Consider the following 20,489-nt stretch of genomic DNA (forward strand, 5'->3'; position numbering starts at 1 on the left):
ACGAGTGAATTTACTCCGAATGCAACAAAAATATAGACAGATGGTACGTTTCAAGCCTCCTTTCTAAAAAAAACTGCTCTAACATTTTCCGTGACACAGTTTGTAAACGTACAATTTACAGAAAAGAAAAAAATCATTCTGCATAAATTTCAGATGTTTAAAAGGCGAGGGGGTTATGTCTGTATAGTCTGAAAAGAATAGGACAATTGCTCCTTTTGTAGCATAGAATCTGTTAGCAGTTAAATGTGTTACAGGTGGCAAAATGTTGGCTTTTGTCACACAGCTCCGGGGGCTGACAACAGAGTGTTTCTGAAGAGCTCTACTTTTTATTATAAAATCTGACATGACACAGTCTGGATCAAAGAACACAACGGAGGACACATTTTAAAAAAAAAATAGATTTAACCAGTTAAGTATCACGCCTCGCAAAGAAACTCATCTACATCTTTTCATCTGCGCTCATCTACACCTCTAGCATGTGTGAAAGCATGGATATATATGTGTTTGTATGTGTGTTCTGCTAATATGCCATGCTATGGGAAATAAACTCGCAAACATTTGCATGCCAGTCCACTATAATATGTGTTATTACAATTAATTTCAGGCCATAATCCTACAGATGGAGGTTTCGCACCATTGGCTCCGCAGCCAAGCACATCCACCAAATGTCTGACTGAACGCTTCTAAGAAGTGACAATAAATCACACAGGTAACCCGATTCTGCTGCCGCATTTAAGCCTTCGCTTCCTGAGTAGCAAAGACAAGAAATCATCAGAGCCTCACCTGTCATTGCAGACAGCACACAATGATTTATGCAATAGTCTAATATTGATTTTTATTATATTTTTTTTTTCTTCAGATAATCATATTTCTCTTAAAAAATATTTTCGAAAACAACAAACACTTCATTTTTTATGTTTATTTATTTTTTACTTTTCACTTTTGCATAGCTTGGATGGGCAGTGAAGCTATTTTTCATTATGGATTAGAAATTTTTGCAAATTAGGATTTAATTTAGAACCGATTGTTCAAACAAAAAGGAAGGTCAGGAGTCTTTCTTGAATTGATAGCAAAATCCTCCAATCTCATGTGTAGCGATGAGGTCCGTAGAGATCATGAAGCGGCAAATCTCAGGATACGGTATATTTAAATTAGATACTGGGAAGCCAGATTATGACAAAATTGTGGGCATTTATGTAGCCGTCAGGGATTGTGTTTCAGTGTAAGATCTGTTCTCAACTGCCTTTCCAACAATTCCATTGTGACCAAGGTATTTTGTAAAAACACACAATCCCATGTGGTTTTTACTTATTATCCTTTTTAATATGCAGGACAGACGCCCAAAACACACTTGCAAAGTGCTACATCAGCTGACCTGGCCTCCACAATTGCCTACGCCAAACCATTCCCATACTGCCATTTTGTCAAAGGCACAGGTGTGCAAAAGCTCTCCTTTTAGGCAATGAAAAAACAGGTCTCACTCCCAGATATATGATTGCAGTAGAACCCGTGTCACATTTAAATTTAAAGGAATCATTTTTCACTGTGTAGCATTTAATGCTGCAAGGGGGGCCTTTTTTTTTTTCCAAATATAACCAAGTAGTTTCCAGTTCCTAAATCTAACAAGTGAGGAAGTAGAAGAAGTTGAAATACAAAGTTGTAAAGGAAGCAAGATGAACAAGAAAGAAAAAAACAAACTGTAAATCACAAAGTTTCCTAATGGAACACAAATATCCGTCTTCTGATTCACACAAGGGGGATTTACTCCATCTATCTACTTTAGCCTCCTAATGAGGACATTGTAGGTCTTTAAATTGGTAATTTTGTCTCCTGGAGTCCAATACTCGTGTTGCCAGAGTATCAAGGCACCACCGGCATAGGACACATTGTGAGTATGCCTGATAGACAAGATGGCATCGAACAGCACAGCAGTATTTGTTGCCCTGAGATGAAAACACATTGCCTAAACAGAGCTGAGATAGCGTGGGATAAAATGTTTTTTTCTAAATGTCCTTTCAGCTCAAGGAAACTCAAAACTGTAAATGTTTGACAAAATAAGTGGCACAGTATTAGAATTTGAAGTAAGCGTACAATGTGCATAAGGTTGGATTGTACAAAAACGATCTTGTTTACAGCCTTGTTGAGTATATTGTCCTTTTACAGCATAGAAGGACGTGTATTTTAACATTTGATTTGTGCTGTTGTTATCTTTGAGAACTGATCTAATGCAAACAAGGATATAAAGAACCTGCAACTTTTTTTGCTTTAATGCTGAGATAAATTGCACACTTTTCACTTCAAGAAGACTTTGGTTTCACACTGCAGAGGGTGTCCTATTTTCAGAGGAAGTGCGCTAATTAGGCTATAGTGTGTGTGAATTTAAGCATATCTTTGTGGCCGCATGATGAGACTGATTTCCTCCAGGCTTCTGCTCAGCCTTATGCCTGAGAATGCATAAAACAGCCCTTATCAGTTAAAACGACCTTACACACATGCTGTTTATAAAACTGCTCCTATTTTTTTCTTCAGATGAAACCACACACATACACAAACATAGATACACACAGATGCATCTTACAAAGTTCTGATAAACACACTAGCTCTGGCAAGCTCACACTGCAGACATTTTAGCTACTACCTGCTTCTATACATTGTGAAGTAAGCTAATAAAAATGCGAACAGATCTAAAATAGAGAGAATATTGGCCTTGTATTCAGTCTGTGGCTAGCAACATGGCTGCGACGAAGCATTTTACCCTGCATTTAAATGTTAACTATATAAAATGCCACTAGAACGGTTAGAATCAAAACAAGAAAACAAGAAAACAGTTTTCTTCACATGAAATTAACGACTTCAATGCTCCTTTAAAGTTCGCTTCCTGTGTTCATTACTACTACTACTACCACCCGGGTAGAGATAATAAGGCAGCAGCTGAAAGAAGCTTGACTGTGAGTTTTCATGGTTGTGCACTCATCCTACACAGAGCCTAAGCAGAGCTTTGCATACCATCATCTACATCAAACATAAGGCCCGGCGGCCAGAATTATCCCTGCAAAGACTCAAAGCTGCCCTACTGGACAGCTTTTTTTCTTATGTTTTGTCTGCTGATAAAGACCTTCACACTACACCATACTGCTGCTGTGTTACTCTTGTTTAGAGGTAGCTGTGGTTCAGGAGATCCAGCAGGTTGTTCACCATTTAGAAGATCCCCGGCTCCTCCTATATGCTGAAGAATCCTTGGACAAGATACTGAACCATCAGTTTCCCCTGATGGAGAGTGATGGACGTATAAATGTGTGTGACAGTACACTGAGTGCTCAGTTAGAGTTGAAATGCCTTATATAAATACCATTCTTTTTCCATTGTGACTGTGCTAATGTTGATCATTACTCATCTGCCTGGATATTTGAGTTATGGACATAGCTATTTTAATTGACAGATGTGCCAAAGTAGGCAGCCAGTGGGTATCTACTGAGCCTCATCTCCACTATTTGGAGTATCTGAGCTTGAACGTTCCATTGCTTTTCTACCATTGGTGCCTTCAGAACTATTTAATAGACTCATTTGTCAAACATCAGTGCTTTCTGTGTTGTACACAGCATCCAAGAAGAACTGGTAAATATCTATGTCTGCGTGATGCACATGTACAGTTACGGATGAAGCTTGGTAACCAAGCTTGCAAACAGTAGCTAATTACTCAGCAGTTCACCCTTTCATGCTAACATGGAACGTAAGGCTATAGCCAAAACACTGAAGTTCAAAGACATGGCACCGCATGTATTTGTCCCGTCTTCCTTCTCTCACCCCAACCAGTCGCGGCAGATGGCCCCACCCCTCCCTGAGCCTGGTTCTGCTGGAGATTTCTTCCTGTTAAAAGGGAGTTTTTCCTTCCCGCTGTCGCCAAAGTTCATCTTTTATTTAGTCTACACTTTTGCTGCAGAGAAGATGAAAGTTACAAAGAAGTTCTGTGAATGAAGGAAAACTTTAATCTATTAAAGATAATCTTGAATTATCTTTTTGCTTTCCTTTTTTATGTTGAACTGACATCCCTGTTTAAGCTAGCTTTTCAATCTGCATTTTACCTACCATCACCATCGGGCTAAGTGATTTTTGTTTGTTTGCTCATTGCATACCCAGAATCGTTCACTCTATGTAACCAAAGAATTGCAGACAAATACTGTACCATGAATTCTCTTTTAGTCTTGTTAGCCAGCTAGCTACCAAAAACAGTGTTTACAGAATAAGGTAGTAATAAGGTAGTAAACACTCAGATGGAAAAAGGAAAGCAACACACCAGATATATTTTATGAAGCTCTCCTGGTTTATTCACACATAATGGAGAAGAACGTGTCAATAATTAACTATATCCGTGTCCCAGCACATGAGGGTGTTAGCGAAATGAAACCGCAGGTGCTATGTCTAAGCAGGCACTAAATTGGGACAGAGCTGAAGTGGAGGTTGGATAATGATGATGATGAGTTGAGGAAATGTGGATTATGCCGCAAGATGGATTTGAGAAATTCCCATGGTAGGTTTCCAGATGACTGAAATCCATTAGTTGAAGTGGATTCCGAGTAGCCACAACAGCAGAGGAGTAATGTACAACCTACCCTGGCAGTTAAATATGGAGCTCATGGTCCCCAAAACATAAAAGCAAAGTTATTCGTCATACCTTGCAATTCTCCCAACAAAAGCTTTTTCACAATATTCTCTGAACCAAATTGCAGACGACAGACAGTGGACAGAAAACAACAAAGCAGCGACCCAGGTTGGGAAATGCAATTATCTTTTTGCTGTAGAAAAAAAAGCTAAATAGAGAATGTTAATCTGCATGGAGGTGGAGCTAGCTATCGGTACTCTATAGTCCAATCTCCTGAAGATTTCAAAGGACAGGTTTAAATTAATTCTATCTCTCACAGAAAGTAGGTTGAATGGGTTGTGTCTGTGTAATCATTCCACCTCATCAGACTGGCTGTGAAGCGGCACCTTTGTAGAGTTACTGCACTATATCAGGTTCAGCAGAAGCTTGATCAGTTTGAATTAGTCATATTGAGTGGCTCCCTCACATATCAGGCTGTTAAAAGCTCACAGCAGCAGTACTGTAGTCGCACCTTTGCTACTCCTGCTTGACAAATGTAACCATATTAGCAAAGACATGAAAAAAAAAAGTTTTACATACCAGGTTTTATTTTCTTCTAGTTTTATTATTACTATGGTCTTTAAAGCACACACTGACGCAAGACAGAGTAAAACATTAAACACATTTTTGAAAATGTAGCATTGACAGGTTCATCAAGTTCTGACAAAGTACACATCACATTAGAATTGATTTTTGATATTGTGTCATCAAATTGTGTCCCAGACTACAGTGCTTTTTTGTTTTTTAAAGATAAGGCTTGTGCTTTATCTTAATATCCCTGCTGGTCATAGGATGGGGATGCATGGACTGCACGGATGAGGCAAGTAGATGGAGGGATTCAGAAGAACAGGATCCAAAAAAAAAAGGTAGTTAATGTGGTGATGCTTTCACAGTGTGCAGTCTCATCAGCATTGTTTCCAGCAGCAGAAGCAGGAAGTTGCTTTGAGCAAAGGAGCTCTGATCACAGCTGTAGCTTATCTGCCCGGCACCAAATGGCAGGCAGACAAATTAACATAGTTGAGCATTTGGAGTCGTACTCCCGAGTTTGTGATCTGACAATAGAGCGACAATTGAATTTGGCATACAGCAGGTGGGCACCAACACAGTTTCAGATCAGTGCTAACTTTTCTTCTATCTGCTGGATGTGGCAGTTGTGTGTTAACAAGTTTGACATAGGGCGACTTTTTGCCAGTGTTGTGTTATCAGCTTTTTTTTTCTCTGGAAATGCACAGTAGCATATGGAGCTGCGGTCAGATGTTTACATGCACTCATCATGGGTATGAATGACATGGCAATTTGGGGCTTTTAATGGTTTATTTGAACTGTTTTTGTTTTGTTTTTTTCATTGTGGGATGAGTCTACAATATACATCTTTAATGTCTGAAAAACAGTCTTGAATTTAGTTTGAATTTTTCTGATACACACAGCAAAAGCATGCATACCTTCACTTAAAATCTTTTAATAAGTGGCACTAAAAAATGTGCAATTGGTAGTTTCTCTTTGCCAGCATCAAAGGGGTTTGATGGGGCAATGAGTCATTTAGAACAATGGGGAACTCAGTAAATATCTAAAAATAAGAATTGTAGATTTACACAAACTGGGAAGATCTCTTGGAGCCATTTCTAAACAACTGCAGATTCCAAGAGCATCAGTTCAAAAAACTGTATGCAAATACAAGTAATTCAAATGAGTCGCCACTTCGCCAAGGTCTGGAAGAAGATCCAAACTATCACCCTGAGATAAGAGGAAAATGGTTAGTGTGTGTAACAACCGAAGAGCCATCAAGGATGCTTGGAAATTGGAAATTGAAGTATCAGTGTCTGTGTCCACCAGAGATGGGCGCGTTACTGTAATACTTTTTTCGAGTAACGAGTAAAGTAAGGGATTACTATTGCAAAAACGGTAATTAGATTACTGTTACTTTCCCGTAAGCACGCTGCGTTACTGCGTTACTAAAACTGTGATTTTCTTGCGAGAGTGTGTCATGACAGTGACGTAAGCGAGTGCGACGTTCGTGACAACAGCTGTGTGCAGATCAACAATGGATCATATATCGAGTGTCGGAGAGAGTATGAGCATGCAGCGTTTAAAGCGTGGAAGCACTGACCTTACTTTGAGTTTGATTCCATAAAAAGTGACAAAAACATTAGCGTCTGCTATTCACTGCGTGGGAAGAAATCTTCTTTTTACAGCGAAAAAAACCCCTTAACTTCCGAGCAAGCACCGAGTGCGCTACGACGTGATGTGAAATTCACAGAGAAACTCGCGGATTCTTCAACTGACCGCTGCGGCACACCTGCACCAGGGTAAACCTCTGCCTACGCCACTCCTGCTATACAGGTGAAAATAGAGCAACAGGACCGCTAGTCTTTGATTTTATTTATTTTCTGCTGTGTTTCACTTGCATTTATTTGAAAGAGTGAGTGTAAACACAAAAAACTATTTTATTTTATGTGCTGGAATGTGCAGAAAATAGGTTTAAATGTTAAACAAATTTCTTCCAGTCAGAGAATGTTGCATATAATTTATTTTTTGCTTGATGCATAAAGTTAAAAGATTAAAATTAATAAAACAAGTTTTAAAAAGAGAGTTTTTCATTTGATTACATTTTGTATGATGGATTATGTAGAAAAAGTAGAATTGGGCTGAAAGATCTCACTTTATCACCTATTCAGGTTGTAAATCGTGTTTTTAAAAAGTAACTAAGTAACTAAGTAATAATTACTTTTGAAAATAAGTAATCAGTAAAGTAACAGGATTACTTTTTTGGGGAAGTAATCAGTAATTAGTTACTGATTACTTTTTTCAAGTAACTTGACCAACACTGGTGTCCACAGTGAAGCAAGTTTTTTTTACATTGCCATGGACTGAGAAGTTCCCAATCAAGAAAAAAACCCTGATCCAGAATTGACACCTTCCAGCTCGAATGAAATTTGCAGCTGCTCGCATGAAGAAACCGAATGCCTTCTGGAGAAAGGTTTTCATGGTCAGTCTTTGTGGTCTTTGAACACAAAAATTGAGCTATTTGGCCACAATGATAAGAGGTAACAGGCGGAGGACTAAGGTGCATGTTTCAAGCCTGAGAACAACTGTCAAGCATGGTCATGGTAGCTTTACACTGGCACTGGTGCATTACACCAAGGGGATGGAATAATGAAAAAGGACTACATTCAAATTATTCTTCATCTCACAGGTGGAGGGTTGAAATTTGAACACAGCTGGATGTTTCGACAGGACACTTATCCCAAACAGACTTTGCAACTGGTTTTGGAATGGATAAACTGGGCTAACATTAGGCTTCTGGGATGGCCTTCACAAAGCCCCCAACCTCAATCCTACTGAAAATTTGAGGAAAGCACTTGCGAGCAAGGAAGCCAGCCAATTTAAATGAACTCTACACATTCTGCCGAGAAGAGTCGTCAAATATCCAGTTAGAATTGTGAAAAAAGCTTGTTGATGGCCCTCAAAACCATCTGTTTGAGGTGCAACTTGTTAACTTTTAGTGGGAGGCTATGTAGACATTTGAGCCTGTATGAATACGTTTGACCCTGTGTGGATTAGAGGAAAGCCAAAATAAATTCTAACTTGTGCAACTCAATTTTATTTATATAGCTCCAGATCACAACAACAGTCACCTCAAGGTGCTTTATATTGTAAGAACAATATAAAGCACTTACGAGAAGAAAGAACTTATAATAGTAGAGAGAAAAACCCAAACAATCAAACAACTTCTTTTGAGCAAGCAGTCGGCAACAACAGGAAGGAAAAACTCCCATTTAACAGGAAGAAACCTCCAGCAGAGCCAGGCAAAGGGAGGGGCAGCCATCTGCCGCTACTGGTTGCGGGTGATGGGAGGAAGACAGGACAAAAGACGCTGTGGAAGAGAGACAGAGATTAATAGTAACTAATGATTAAATGCAGAGTGGTGTATACACCCACAGTGAGTGAAAAAGTACAGTCATTCCACCCTGGTGAAAGAACAGTTCAAAGAAATCAAAGGCCCAAATTACCATGACAGTCATGCACATGATGAGTGGATGTAAACTTCTGACCACAAACAAAAAGAAAACCCCCTGGGTGTCTGCTTATTACTGTCCAACAGTAGCTATTGAGATGCTTCACAACACTACTCACCACATATACGAACCATATTAATATATTAATATAAACAATATCACCTCAGAATTATTATTATTTTTTAAAATAAAATGGAATAAAATATTGTCATTGTGAACTATCCATCACCATTTGGAAATTCAGTCATCCGTTTAGTATTAAGCTATTCTAGCAGTCTGGATAACACTTTTAATTAGAACCAATATGTCACTCTATGTGTTTTAAACCATAGTTAGCCGGTTTGCAAGCTCAGTAATCCGAATTACAGCCTCTGGTGACCATCTGCCGTCTGCACAGACAGCTCCGCGCACTACTTTGTTACTGAATTCACCTCAGCCCGCCCCCTCCGTGTGTGTCTCTCTGTGTGTGGGGGGTTATAGCCTACCGGGCGGAGTAATTCGTGCTGGTATCTATTGAGTGCATGCGTGCGCGAGTGCGTGCTACGGTTTCAGCCTGTCACTCTCGTTGTGCCGCGGCGCGAACACGGGTAGCAAGAAGGACCAAAAATCCGCCTGGTATCAGTTGTTGTCCCTGGAAAGACTGTTTCCCCCCCATCACTAGAGACACCTCTCTTGTTTTAAAGTGCGTCTGCTCTTCAAGGAGAATAGCTGTGTGACACATTACAATGCTTCAAATAAGGGACCTCATCTGGGGATTGTTATTCATCGGCTGTGCAGGTAAAATGAGTTATTTCTTGTTCTAGTCTAATATTAGGTTGTGTGGGGATTAATATCCAGCTGTAGGCAAAGCAAATCTGTGTGAAAGCGCAGGCCGAGACGTGTTGATTCTAGAGCAGCATCCTCTGGTCCCACCGGCGGCATCCTTGTCACTGACTCCGGACAGTGGCGCTGGGTTTGGAGCTCGAGCGCTGAAAATTCACAGTTATCCCAAAAGTTCTCTAAAAAGTGAGGCATCTCCCCCTCTCTGAGGGAAAGCGACATGAATTACTTAGCAGGGCGCATTTTATTCAGTTTTGGGGTTATACAGTTTGATAGAGTCGCGTATCTCGGTGCATTTTGAATATCCCTGCACAACACAGAGAAGTGCAGACGGCCAGTCTCTTTCATTCGGGGTGACTGTTCTCCCTAAGTTAAGTTATGCAACATATTTTTAATAATAATAATAAAAATCCCCACTCGTGCTGCGTGCTGTGGAAGTTAAGCTCCTGAGTTCGTCCCTGTGAGTAAATAGAGGAGGATGCTTCCAGAGACCGGTGGTGTTGCAGTGGGGCGCTTTTTGTGGTCCCCTTTATGTCAGCAGCCAGCTTATTGCTTATAGCCTCTTAAGTCGCTGCAAACGTCAACGGCAAACGAATATACTGTCATTCAAAAGTCCACCTCGGCTTTCTCAGTTCTGCTGGGTCAGACGTGACGCACCGAGGATGGGGTGTCCGGAGAGCCGATCGCTATTAGCGGGAACGCTTTGTTTTAGTCCACTGGAAACAGATTTACTGCCCTTTTTTCTCTTTATTACCTTAATATTCAATTTGTTTTCCGTACGCATGCGCTTAAAACTATCGAATAGATCGATAAGATGCACGCACAAATTTCCACTTGTGCCACGATCGGATTTGGCACATAACCAGTAGCTGTGCTGATGTGTCCGTGCGGGAGTTTAGTTTTTGCATCCCTGCTCTGATCATATAGGTCGACACTGAGGCATTGCCTCTGTTTTTGTTGTTTTTCTGGCCAAAAAGGACTCTGTAGTTTCTAACTTAGTAGCGAGGTGCTTGTTTTTTTTCTAACCTCCATGCGCAAAATGATGTCGACTTCGGCACAGACCCAGACTGATTTGATCGTACTTTTTAATTTCGTTGGTTGAGGGGAAATTCGTCATCCAGTGAGGTAGACTGAATAGTCTTTCAATGTATACAATAGCATCCAATCCCAGAGCTCTCATGGTTATATAGGGCGGGAGGGGGACCCATTTTTCCCCCCAAAGCCCCCACCTCTCCCACCACCCACATCCTTCTCTCCTCCCTGCATTCACCTCCCCATTCCATACACTGCAACTGAGTGCTCAAAGAGGAGTTTGAGGACCCCCAGGGGTCCTTGGAGAGCGGAAGAATAGTTTGATGTTATAATTTGATTCAATTTAGTGTACATTATGGTGTAAAATGATTATTCTAACCCGGGGCCTCAGTTGCACTGTTGTTTCTCAGTGCTCTACAGGTCTATGCTTTTCTTGTCTATGGCAAAAAACAAAATAAAAAAAACAAGCATTTTCTTCTCCCCTACTGAGATTAACTGCAGCCAATACAGCCACTGAGTCTGGATGAAATGACTGAAGGTACAGTTAAAATAACCAGAAGGCAAATCTTTTCATGTGCTAAAAAAGTAGCCTATCATCTGGCTATGCCTGTTTCGATTTATTGACATTTGACTCCTTTCCTTTCTTCCTTTCCTTTCCTTGCCTTGTGTTTGTGCCACACGGCCATGACACATTATTTGGGGTAGACTGTTAAGTCACTTTTCCCCGAGCACGCATCATTAGGTTAAAGTTCATAGATGTAGCACTGTGAGACTGTATTGAATTATCCATGCAGTAGTCTCGGTCTGGCTAAATAATACATTTATTTCACAGTTGTGCTGAAGCCAACAGCCCTGTCTTTGCAGAATTTAGGGAAATCGAGCATGAAGAATGTGGGTCTACGCACAGGAAAATAATGTATATAGCCTAAAATAATGTGGACTGGGGAAATTGAGTGGATAAGACGACAGAATTTGAAGAAGGTGGATCATTACTGTGTATGTTGGATGGTATTTTTCTTGTTTTGGTACATAAAACCTAAGCTGGCCTCCATGTGGTGCTGGGCGTGCCCCCAAAGGGGCTCCACTTTTGTTTTTATTGTTTGTATGATCTGGTGGTTTTTGAGTGTGATAGTGATGTCGATACTTGAAGTTTAGGAAAATATTGATGTATTGATTACTGTCCAAACTTTTAAAACACAGGATTTGACATTTTGCACTTCACAAACAGCAACCAAAAAAATGCACTTTACATTTTTATCGCTGGGAAAAAAAATGCTGTGATTTCTGTTGGGAAAAAAAACCTACTTAAAATACTTTCAACAAGCTGAGCGAGGATCTAATGGGCTGTGTTGGGATAATGCGTGTGCCGGCTGATGTTTGTGGTTTCTATGAACCTTAAACTGCATCACTTGGCGCTGGCTTTTGAAAGTTTTCCAGAATATTTTTGGACGTATTTCCAAATCACCACCCAAACAGTTGGGCACCCTGTCACTGATGTGGGTTTAGAGAGTGGCGCTGGGATGTTTTCATTTCTTCTATATGATTCACGACCCTGCCGAAATATTCTGACACCCCCACAATTTACCGCGCCTCCGCAGGGGAGGGAAAGAGAAAGGAACCGAGAGGGAGATAATTAGACAACTGTGCCTTAGCTGTACCCTCTTGCAACAAGGAGAAATTCAAATAAATTGATCGCATTATTTGATGGACCCGGGGTATATTGAAGGGGTAATGACAGTATCACACACTTTGAGGGCTGAGCAATTTAATTACATTTATTGATTTCCAGTTTCTGTTCCAGTTCGATGATAATTACATTTTTGAGGCTCGCGCCAAACATTAGAATGCAGAACTACACCACCTTCCAAGATGTAACTGCATTATAATGCAGTTTTAGGAGTCGACACAGGTAGTGATCTTTCTCGACTTAAATTCAAGTCGAGTGTGCAGTGCCCGTTCTGACTGTGTTACTGAATTAAGCCACCGCATCCATGGTGGTGATCAGTTTGAAACTGGAAAAAGTAGAAGGTGATGCAGGGTAATCTGAGGGGAAAAGAAGCCCCGTTTTTATTAAAGTGAAAATGACACCGCCTCAGATTTATGTGAAGTTACAGATCTGAGGCATTTCTATTCTTTTTTTTAACCCTTTCATGCTCTGTGCTGTTGGCTATAGAGAAACCAACGCAGGGTTGCCTTCCAGTAAAAGTTCCAGTAAGCTGGCTTTTACTGCACTACAGCTCAGCATCGTCCAGCAGCGCCCTGCACTGACCAAATATGTGACCAAATATGTAAAATATGTACTACTGGGCATTCCTGATCGATTAGTCTGACTTGAGGATAAAATATATTTATGATCAAATTACATAGTTAGGCAGCACGGTGGCACGGTGGTTAGTACTGTTGCCGCACAGCAAGAAGGTCCTGAGTTCAATTCCAACATCAGGCCGGGGTCTTTCTGTGTGGAGCTTGCACGTCCTCCCCGTGTTTGTGTGGGTTCCCTCCGGGTATTCCGGCTTCCTCCCACCGTCCAAAGACATGCAGCTTGTGGGGATAGGTTAATTGGAAAATCCAAATTGCCGTTAGGTGTGAATGTGAGCGCGAATGGTTGTCTGTCCCTGTGTGTTGGCCCTGCAACAGACTGGCGACCGGTCCAGGGTGTACCCCGCCTCTCGCCCTATGACAGCTGGAATAGGCTCCAGCACCCCCCGCGACCCTGAAAAAAAAAAGGAGAAGCGAATGGATGTTATTGAGTTGAATCGCCTTTTCACATGATATTGCAAACCGCTGTGCAGTGTTTTAGCATCTGACAGAATGGCAGAGTGTTCTCTCTCTTGCTGAAAGTGGATTGCCTCTGTTGGATTTCTTTATTCTTTTTGTTCCTGAAACAACAAGTTTGCAGGCTGAAGGCAGGCTAGATGCTGATGTGCACTTGCCATTCAGTTCATACAGTTATATGAAACTGCAAGCAGTGCAAATCCATGTACTGTTCTGGCTGTAAAGCAGCATGTGTGTACTTTAATCAGTCAGCTGAACTACAGAAGGGAAGAAAAACTTTAGCTTAACATTTTGAGGGATAAAATACACAAATCCTAAATGGCTAACATATGGGACTTTAACTGCTGTGGTGGGTTCAAAGCCACTATGAAAATAATACAGGCTATTTTTGACTTGGGGAACTAGAAAAAGCAGCCAAACACAGGAAAATTATAAGGCATTTTTAGTCCGCTCTTTAAATAAAACTAGATTCTGGCTCTTTCAAGCTTTGCTCCGTAGTTGCACTTTGGTCCATGCACCATTTGGCTTGGAGACACTTTGTACTAATGTACTATTACGGCTTGTTATGATCAAATTCTCGTCAGTACATGGACTGTTCAGATTATAGCAGTACTCCTACTTGGATTCAGCTTCTGTTTAGCTAAATACTGCATGCCTGTGTCGCCGTACAGTTTATGTAAGAGAGCAACAGATCAAGTGACTTGTCATCATAATTGCAAGTTGATTCTCAAGATGTGAGTTCTTTGCTGCTGCCTACATTTACATAAAGTTCAGTCATTACTGCGTCTACATTTTCGCCCTATAGCTTTCTTTTTTTCCCTTCTTGCTGTGCTCCCCCCCTTGATTTGTTTATTGATCTCCATCTTTTGCAGCTTTTATTATATGTCATATCATCCTTTCTCCCCTGAGAGTTCAACTCAAAACAGCCCACACAGCAGCACAGACACAGAGCCCTGTGTGTCTGAGTTACATTATCTGCTAATTAGTGCAGACTATTAAAATACTAAAAATTTAACTCACTAAAACTGAAGCAGAAACTCCTTGAATCGTTTGTACCACACAGCACAGTCTGTTAGATAATTCCTTTTAAAATGCTCCAACAGGCAACAACAGCACAGACATGGTGGAGAGGTGCATTAATTGACTTTGAGTAGTCCAGCAGTCTGTGTTGGAACCCCTGTCAGTCACAGCATCCATCTGCACACCAGCTCCAATATGCAGATGGATGGGTTTTAGAAAATGCACCCCTGTACACTTGCCACGAAGGGGGGAACTATGGAGGCCCTAACTGCTTTGTGTACAAGGCTGTAAACATGCTTTTTAATCCTGTGAAATTGGCTGTTTTAAACACAGGACTCTATGTGGATTCGCTCGCTTTTTGAGTGGGCATTAGAGGAAATGCAGTTTTTGGCACTTATGCCTTGGCTTCGTTCTCCAGACCTGGAGGCTGCTGTTCGCCCCAGACAGTACTGGTGATAAACTTTACTTCATCATGATCACGATTCAAACATGTCACATGAAACACAGTGACACTCAACTATCAAAGACCTGTGTATAGCCACTTGGATATAATTTTTCTAGATGGGTGTGTTCAGGAGGTAGAGTAGATCACGTACTAATCAGAAGGTCGGTGGCCTTATCCGTGCCTCCTCCATTCTGCATGTTGTATCCTTGGGCAAGATACTGGACCCCGAGTTGCCCTCGATGCATCCATTGGAGTCTGAGTGTTTGGACATTACGAAAAAAAACCACTTAGGTTAATGTGTGTATGAATGGGTGAATGAGGCTTGTGGTAAGAAAACGCTTTGGGGGCTCAAATTGAGTAGAAAAGCACTGAACAAGTACCAGTCCATTTAGATGTGACAACAACAATGCTCGTTAAGTGCCGTTGCAGCCAGAACCCACTATAAGTCCCTAATCTCACTAATAGAAAAGGATGTTAACACTTATTTACATCCACTGTTGGTATGCTTTTACACAAACACAGAGCATTTGTTAGGCTAGTACAATCAAGTTAAAATGAGAGCTGCCTGTCTGTAGCCTAGGTGCTAGCTTGAGTTGCCAAGTATATTTGAATTTGGCAGATTCTTTTAGACTTATCTACAGTCTGAGACAGCAGCCACCCCCTCAGTATTATCTGCACTTGCTGGTTCCACATCAGCAGCAAGGGAAAAAGCCGGACTGAGGAGATGAGTGATGGTGACTAATGTCAGTTCTTCATTCTTTCCAGACTCCACTCAGTCTTTTGTCAGTAATATTATTTAGTTTACTGACACCCAACATTTCTTTTCAGTGTGATGTTATTAAGTGTATGTAGTGCATTTCCCGCTGTAAAAACTGCTCTCTGTACCACAGATATACAATACGTACCTGCACATATGGGTTTGCTTATCTGTGCAAAATCTGTTATTGCTCCACCAAACTGTTAATATTTAATGGAACTGTGCTGTTCAGCTTCACTGTGTGGCCGTTAAATCGAGCTGAAATCCCCAAATTTGAACAACACTTTACAAACACTTTTAAGCTTAATTACAAAAAAACAATAATTTCTGGGGGTTTTTAACACAGGAACACAAAGACAGTTTTAATTTGATTCCAGTCACTATGCCATTAGAAGTTCTTCGTCCGTGGATGATAAAGAGGCACGTAAAGTCTAAAAACTTTGAAATGCAGATGATACAAGTTTTACATAATCCATAAATTCATGTCATATCACAGAGCTTCTGAAAGTGCTGATAATTCCATCCAGATGAGCTCAAAATGACTTGACTGGCTATAATATTTCTTCTGACTGTTAGATGAGGATAGGCTGTCTTTGCATATTAATCAGGACATGAATAGAACCCATGAGTGATTTTTATTGTGTGAGCTCTGAAGGCGTCCTATAGAGAATTGAATGTGGGGGAAAAAACCCAGAAAAAAAGAGACGGACTTGTTATGCAACCCAATCAGCAGCCCCTTCCTTTGCCATTGAGCGCAACATTGAACATGATTTTCAGATCTTAATGCTGTCTTCAGAGTGTGTAACTAAATGGACAACTGATGTCAATGAAGTAATGTCTCCCAAAATTCTCAAGCAGATATAATATTCACAGAGGAAGGTAGCCTTTAGTCATGTATATTCACATTATGTCATTATGTTCTAATGGAATGCCACGAGTAATACTAACTAATGTAACATGAATTTTTAAGTTACCATTAGATGAGTTAATGCACAATGACTCATCTAATGGTAACTTAAAGTTTGATGAGTCAGTACAAACAAATTTAATATTACATTACTTACCACAACTTGTAGCATGGTGTATGGAAGGAGTGGGAAATGGATTCAGGGTGGGGGTGCGATAAGCTGCAGGATGATGGAAGAGGTCAGCCATGAGTCTCCATACACTGTGATACTTGCAGACAGGGAGCAGGTGGAGGATAATCTGTAGAGCTGGAGCTGTGGAGCTATGCTCTGGAGAGAAGAGGAATGAAAAGGCACTAGAAGCAAGACAGAATATGTATGTCTAATGGGAAGTAGACAGGTGTAACAGTGAAGATGGAAGGAGCAGTGGTAGTGAAGACGGGGTCAGCCAGGGTGCAGTGGGTGGAGACGAGTGTCAGGGGGTCATTTGTGACAAAAGATAGCAGCAAGAGTGAAAGAGAAGGTTTACAAGATGGCAGTGAAACCTGCTATGATGTATGAGTGGAGAGGGTGACACTGACAAAAAAGGAAGTGGAGCTGGAGGTGGCAGAGCTGACCAGGATGGGCAGGATTAGAAATGATTACATCAGAGGCACGGGCAATATGGAGCTGAGGAAAAGAGGAAGTGCATAGAGAAGATTCATGGATGTAGCGGAGGAGGACATGCAGAGGGTCAATGTGACAGAGGAGGATGCTAGAGATAGGGTGAGACGGAGGTAGACGATCTGTTGTGGCGACGCCTAAAGGCAGCAGAAAAATCAATACAATATGTAGTTAATTCAGACGCAAGGCAACCCAGCACAGTCATCCATGGTTAAAACAACATGTCTTTATAACAAAACCATAAGCATTATGATTATATACCATGCAAATATGCATATATCTATCTATATATATATTTGCATGGTGTATATATATATATATATCTTTTTGTATATATGTATGTATGTATGTATGTGTGTGTGTGTGTGTGTGTGTGTGTGTGTGTGTGTGTGTATACATGTATTTTTTTTCCAAAATGAAGTTATTCATGAAAGCCACATTTTTGTGGCGGGACTTTTCTTGTCAAAATATGCCTTCACTGAGCTTGTTGACACACTTTCTGCTTAGCCATCCATTTCAGCTCAGTAAAATCTTGTTTCTGATCCTTTTTGTTGTGGTCTTTTCTTCTGTTCTGGTTAAAGAAACGGGGTCTGAAACAAAATACTTCTCCAGTTTCCTTAGGCTAAACTCTGGCATTTTGGCAGAGTGAAGCAGCATCAGCTTCTAATGAATTCAGATAAACAATGCTTGATGTTCCCTAAGATCCCATCCAAGAAGGTGAAATATCTGTGGGAGTGGCTGTGATTTCAAACAAGCTGCTGTTGCTCTAAGGCTAACCGGGATGCTGCTCGTGTGAGTTTTGCAAGGTGATAGAGAATATTCAGGTGTTTGTTGTGGCACTCCTCAGCATACTTGCTTAGCCCCAACCTCACCAGATTTTCTACATAAGAACTAATGATCTGTGCTCCTTTGGCAGTGGACTCCCTATGTTTTTTTTCCCCTTTTACTGAGCTCTTTAAGTGAGGCTGCCAAGTCTGGTGAGGTTGCCCAAGGTGACGATGGACTACATTGCTGCGCAACAGAATCTCAGCATGATGTCCCTGTCCTCCTTGAAATGCCTGGAGAGATACAAGCACCGATTTTTATTTGGAATAGATACTGTGTTTATTGATGTTCCAGTTTTCTTTATTGTCAGCATGGGACTCCGTGTTATTTATAGCCTGTCACCGTTATAACTTACTTCCCTCAGGACTTGCACTGATTAACAGATGGTATTTTGTCTCTGAAACTCACTTCATACTTATGTTGTGTTAATTTTCAGGTGGAGAAGAAAAAACCCCAGTATTTTTTACTTTGCATAACTCTTCCCCCCCCACCTGTTTCAACCAAAGGCATAAAATGTAGAATATGCTTGGAGTGACAGCGCCTCCATATAAAATGCCTTGGCTTAGCTGCGGTAACCTTCATCAGGGATGACACAAACGCTTGTCAGCCCTGAGTAATTTTCTTAATGTTGGATTACCGACAATCTTTGAGCTAAAAGTGCAGAGAGCAGGTTTTGCTTTATTTTCTCTTTGTACAACTGAGCCTTCAAGTGCAGAAAAACGGCGGCAATATCATCCGAGTGTACTTGGCAGACTTTTAATGCTTATGCTTCATCACTTAAACAAACACCTACTGTATGCGATGGCTGGCTTCGGGTGTGATCTCCTGCAAAGCTATATGCTTAGCAATGTAAAAATAGTAAGTTACAAGTCTTGCAGTTTTATAGGAAAAGCTTTTGAAATGCAATAACCTATAGAAATACTGAAGGGCATACACGAATAAGCTGCATATCATTGCTTGCATTAAAACACCTGCTGTTTTCTATTCAACCCTATGCACAGCGTTGTCTTCTACCTTCCTCCCCAACATTATCTCTCCAGGAAAGCCGGTTTGGTACTTTCTGGAAAAGCGAAAAGTACGGGGCTCTAGTGATTGCCTGACTTTTAGCTATACTCCTGCCCCCAGGTCCCCATGTTTCTCTTGTCAGCCATGTTAGTTTGCTTTAAAAAGAAAGGTATTTCTTTTTAAAGCTTTGACCAACTCTGATGCTATTATGAGTTCTTCTAAAAGTTCTGATCCCTGATATATTACTTTACTGATGCCTGATCAAATAATGCAGTTTTGTCAAAGAGACTGGCTGATGGTGGTGCCGTTATGCAGAAATCTGTGGCAAAAGTGACACGGGTCCCCCTTGAGCTTGCTGATTAATCAGGTTTTTACCATATCTTTCTGACTTCCAACGACTATAAAAAGCAATCCTGATATAACAATCATGAGTCATCACCTAGATATTGTTTCATCTTGTGTTATAAATCAAGCACCCTGCTTTTCCCTTTACAGTGATCGCTTTTACCCCTCCCTAAAAGCTCAGTCTCACATCCTGTCTAGTTCTCCTGGAGTCGAGATGATGGACAAAGAGCCTTCGGTCAACATTTATCTGTAAAAAGTCAAAGTTTTAAAAGGTTTCAATAGGTGAGCGTGTGAAAGAGTCATGAATAGTTGAAGCTGCCTTTGTTGACGGTGCACAAACAGGGATTGGCTGTTAGCTCTCCATCGTTCTCTCTGTCCCGAGGCGCTGCTGCCCGAGCATCTCATTGCCCCCATCTGTAGGCATCTGCCAGGGGGACTCTGGGCCAGAAGTGGTAATCACTCTTGCGATGTGTTTATTATATATCATCATAGTATTAAAATGTAAATAATGACATAGTATGAGATAGGGCTGTGCAATATGACCAAAATCTCATATCCCGATATAAGACATTTATCGTCCAGACAAAGGAATATATCACAAACATTTTACATTTTCTGTAAATTCTGTGACTCTAGGGCAACTCGATTTGCGTGTTTTGTTTTGTTTTTGCTGGTTGTGTACCTGGAGTCAAGTGTTTTGACAGATGGATGAAACTATACATTTTTAGACATTTTCTTTGTGAGTATTTATTACACAGCGTGTTGCGGGGAAAAACTCGTTCTAACGTTTGATTCTGAGGTTTATTTTTTAGCACCTAATGGCTCTTTTTTGCTTGTCATCTGTAAACACTCTGCATACTCTTTCACTTGATTCTGTTTATTTTGAAAAATCTCAACAGGATCTACAGCTTTATTGTGAAAGGTTTACGTGGTAAATAAACAAGCGGACGGCGGAGCCGCGCGATGGTTTTTACCGTCGTTGTTGCTAACGTCAACGCATAAAAACAGTTGCTTGTCCGTCCGTAGTGTGGTTATATTAAATATAAGAGAAAGAGAGAACTTTAAGAAATTCTACAGTGACCATCAAAACGATGAAAAAATATTGCCGTAAACAGTTTATTTTGTGACACCACGAAACAAACGATAGCTTAACATGCAACGATAGACGTTTTCATATCGTCATCCGATATATATCGAACAGCCCAAGTATGAGAAATATACTGTGCATTTGACTGAACCGGCA

The 20,489-nt window shown here is 40.8% G+C and overlaps 1 protein-coding gene across 15 annotated transcripts in view; it reads left to right on the plus strand.

The window, feature by feature from the left end:
* The first annotated feature begins 9,141 nt into the window (after window positions 1–9,141).
* Window positions 9,142–20,489, plus strand: part of ncam1a (neural cell adhesion molecule 1a) — a 265,208-nt gene continuing 253,860 nt past the window's right edge. For 6 of the 15 annotated variants that reach the window (XM_005916089.3, XM_005916087.3, XM_005916084.3 and 3 more), the window contains exon 1: window positions 9,142–9,432. In XM_005916089.3, the coding sequence (XP_005916151.1) occupies window positions 9,381–9,432 (52 nt within the window). In that variant the 5' untranslated portion in view covers window positions 9,142–9,380. The remainder of the gene's footprint in view (window positions 9,433–20,489) is intronic. The other 9 variants (XM_042218311.1, XM_042218310.1, XM_005916093.3 and 6 more) reach the window with 6 other exon arrangements.

Source organism: Haplochromis burtoni, unplaced genomic scaffold (genome assembly GCF_018398535.1).
Source record: "Haplochromis burtoni strain Fernald_Lab_line unplaced genomic scaffold, NCSU_Asbu1 Contig_17, whole genome shotgun sequence".
In the NCBI taxonomy this organism is placed as follows: Eukaryota; Metazoa; Chordata; class Actinopteri; order Cichliformes; family Cichlidae; genus Haplochromis; species Haplochromis burtoni.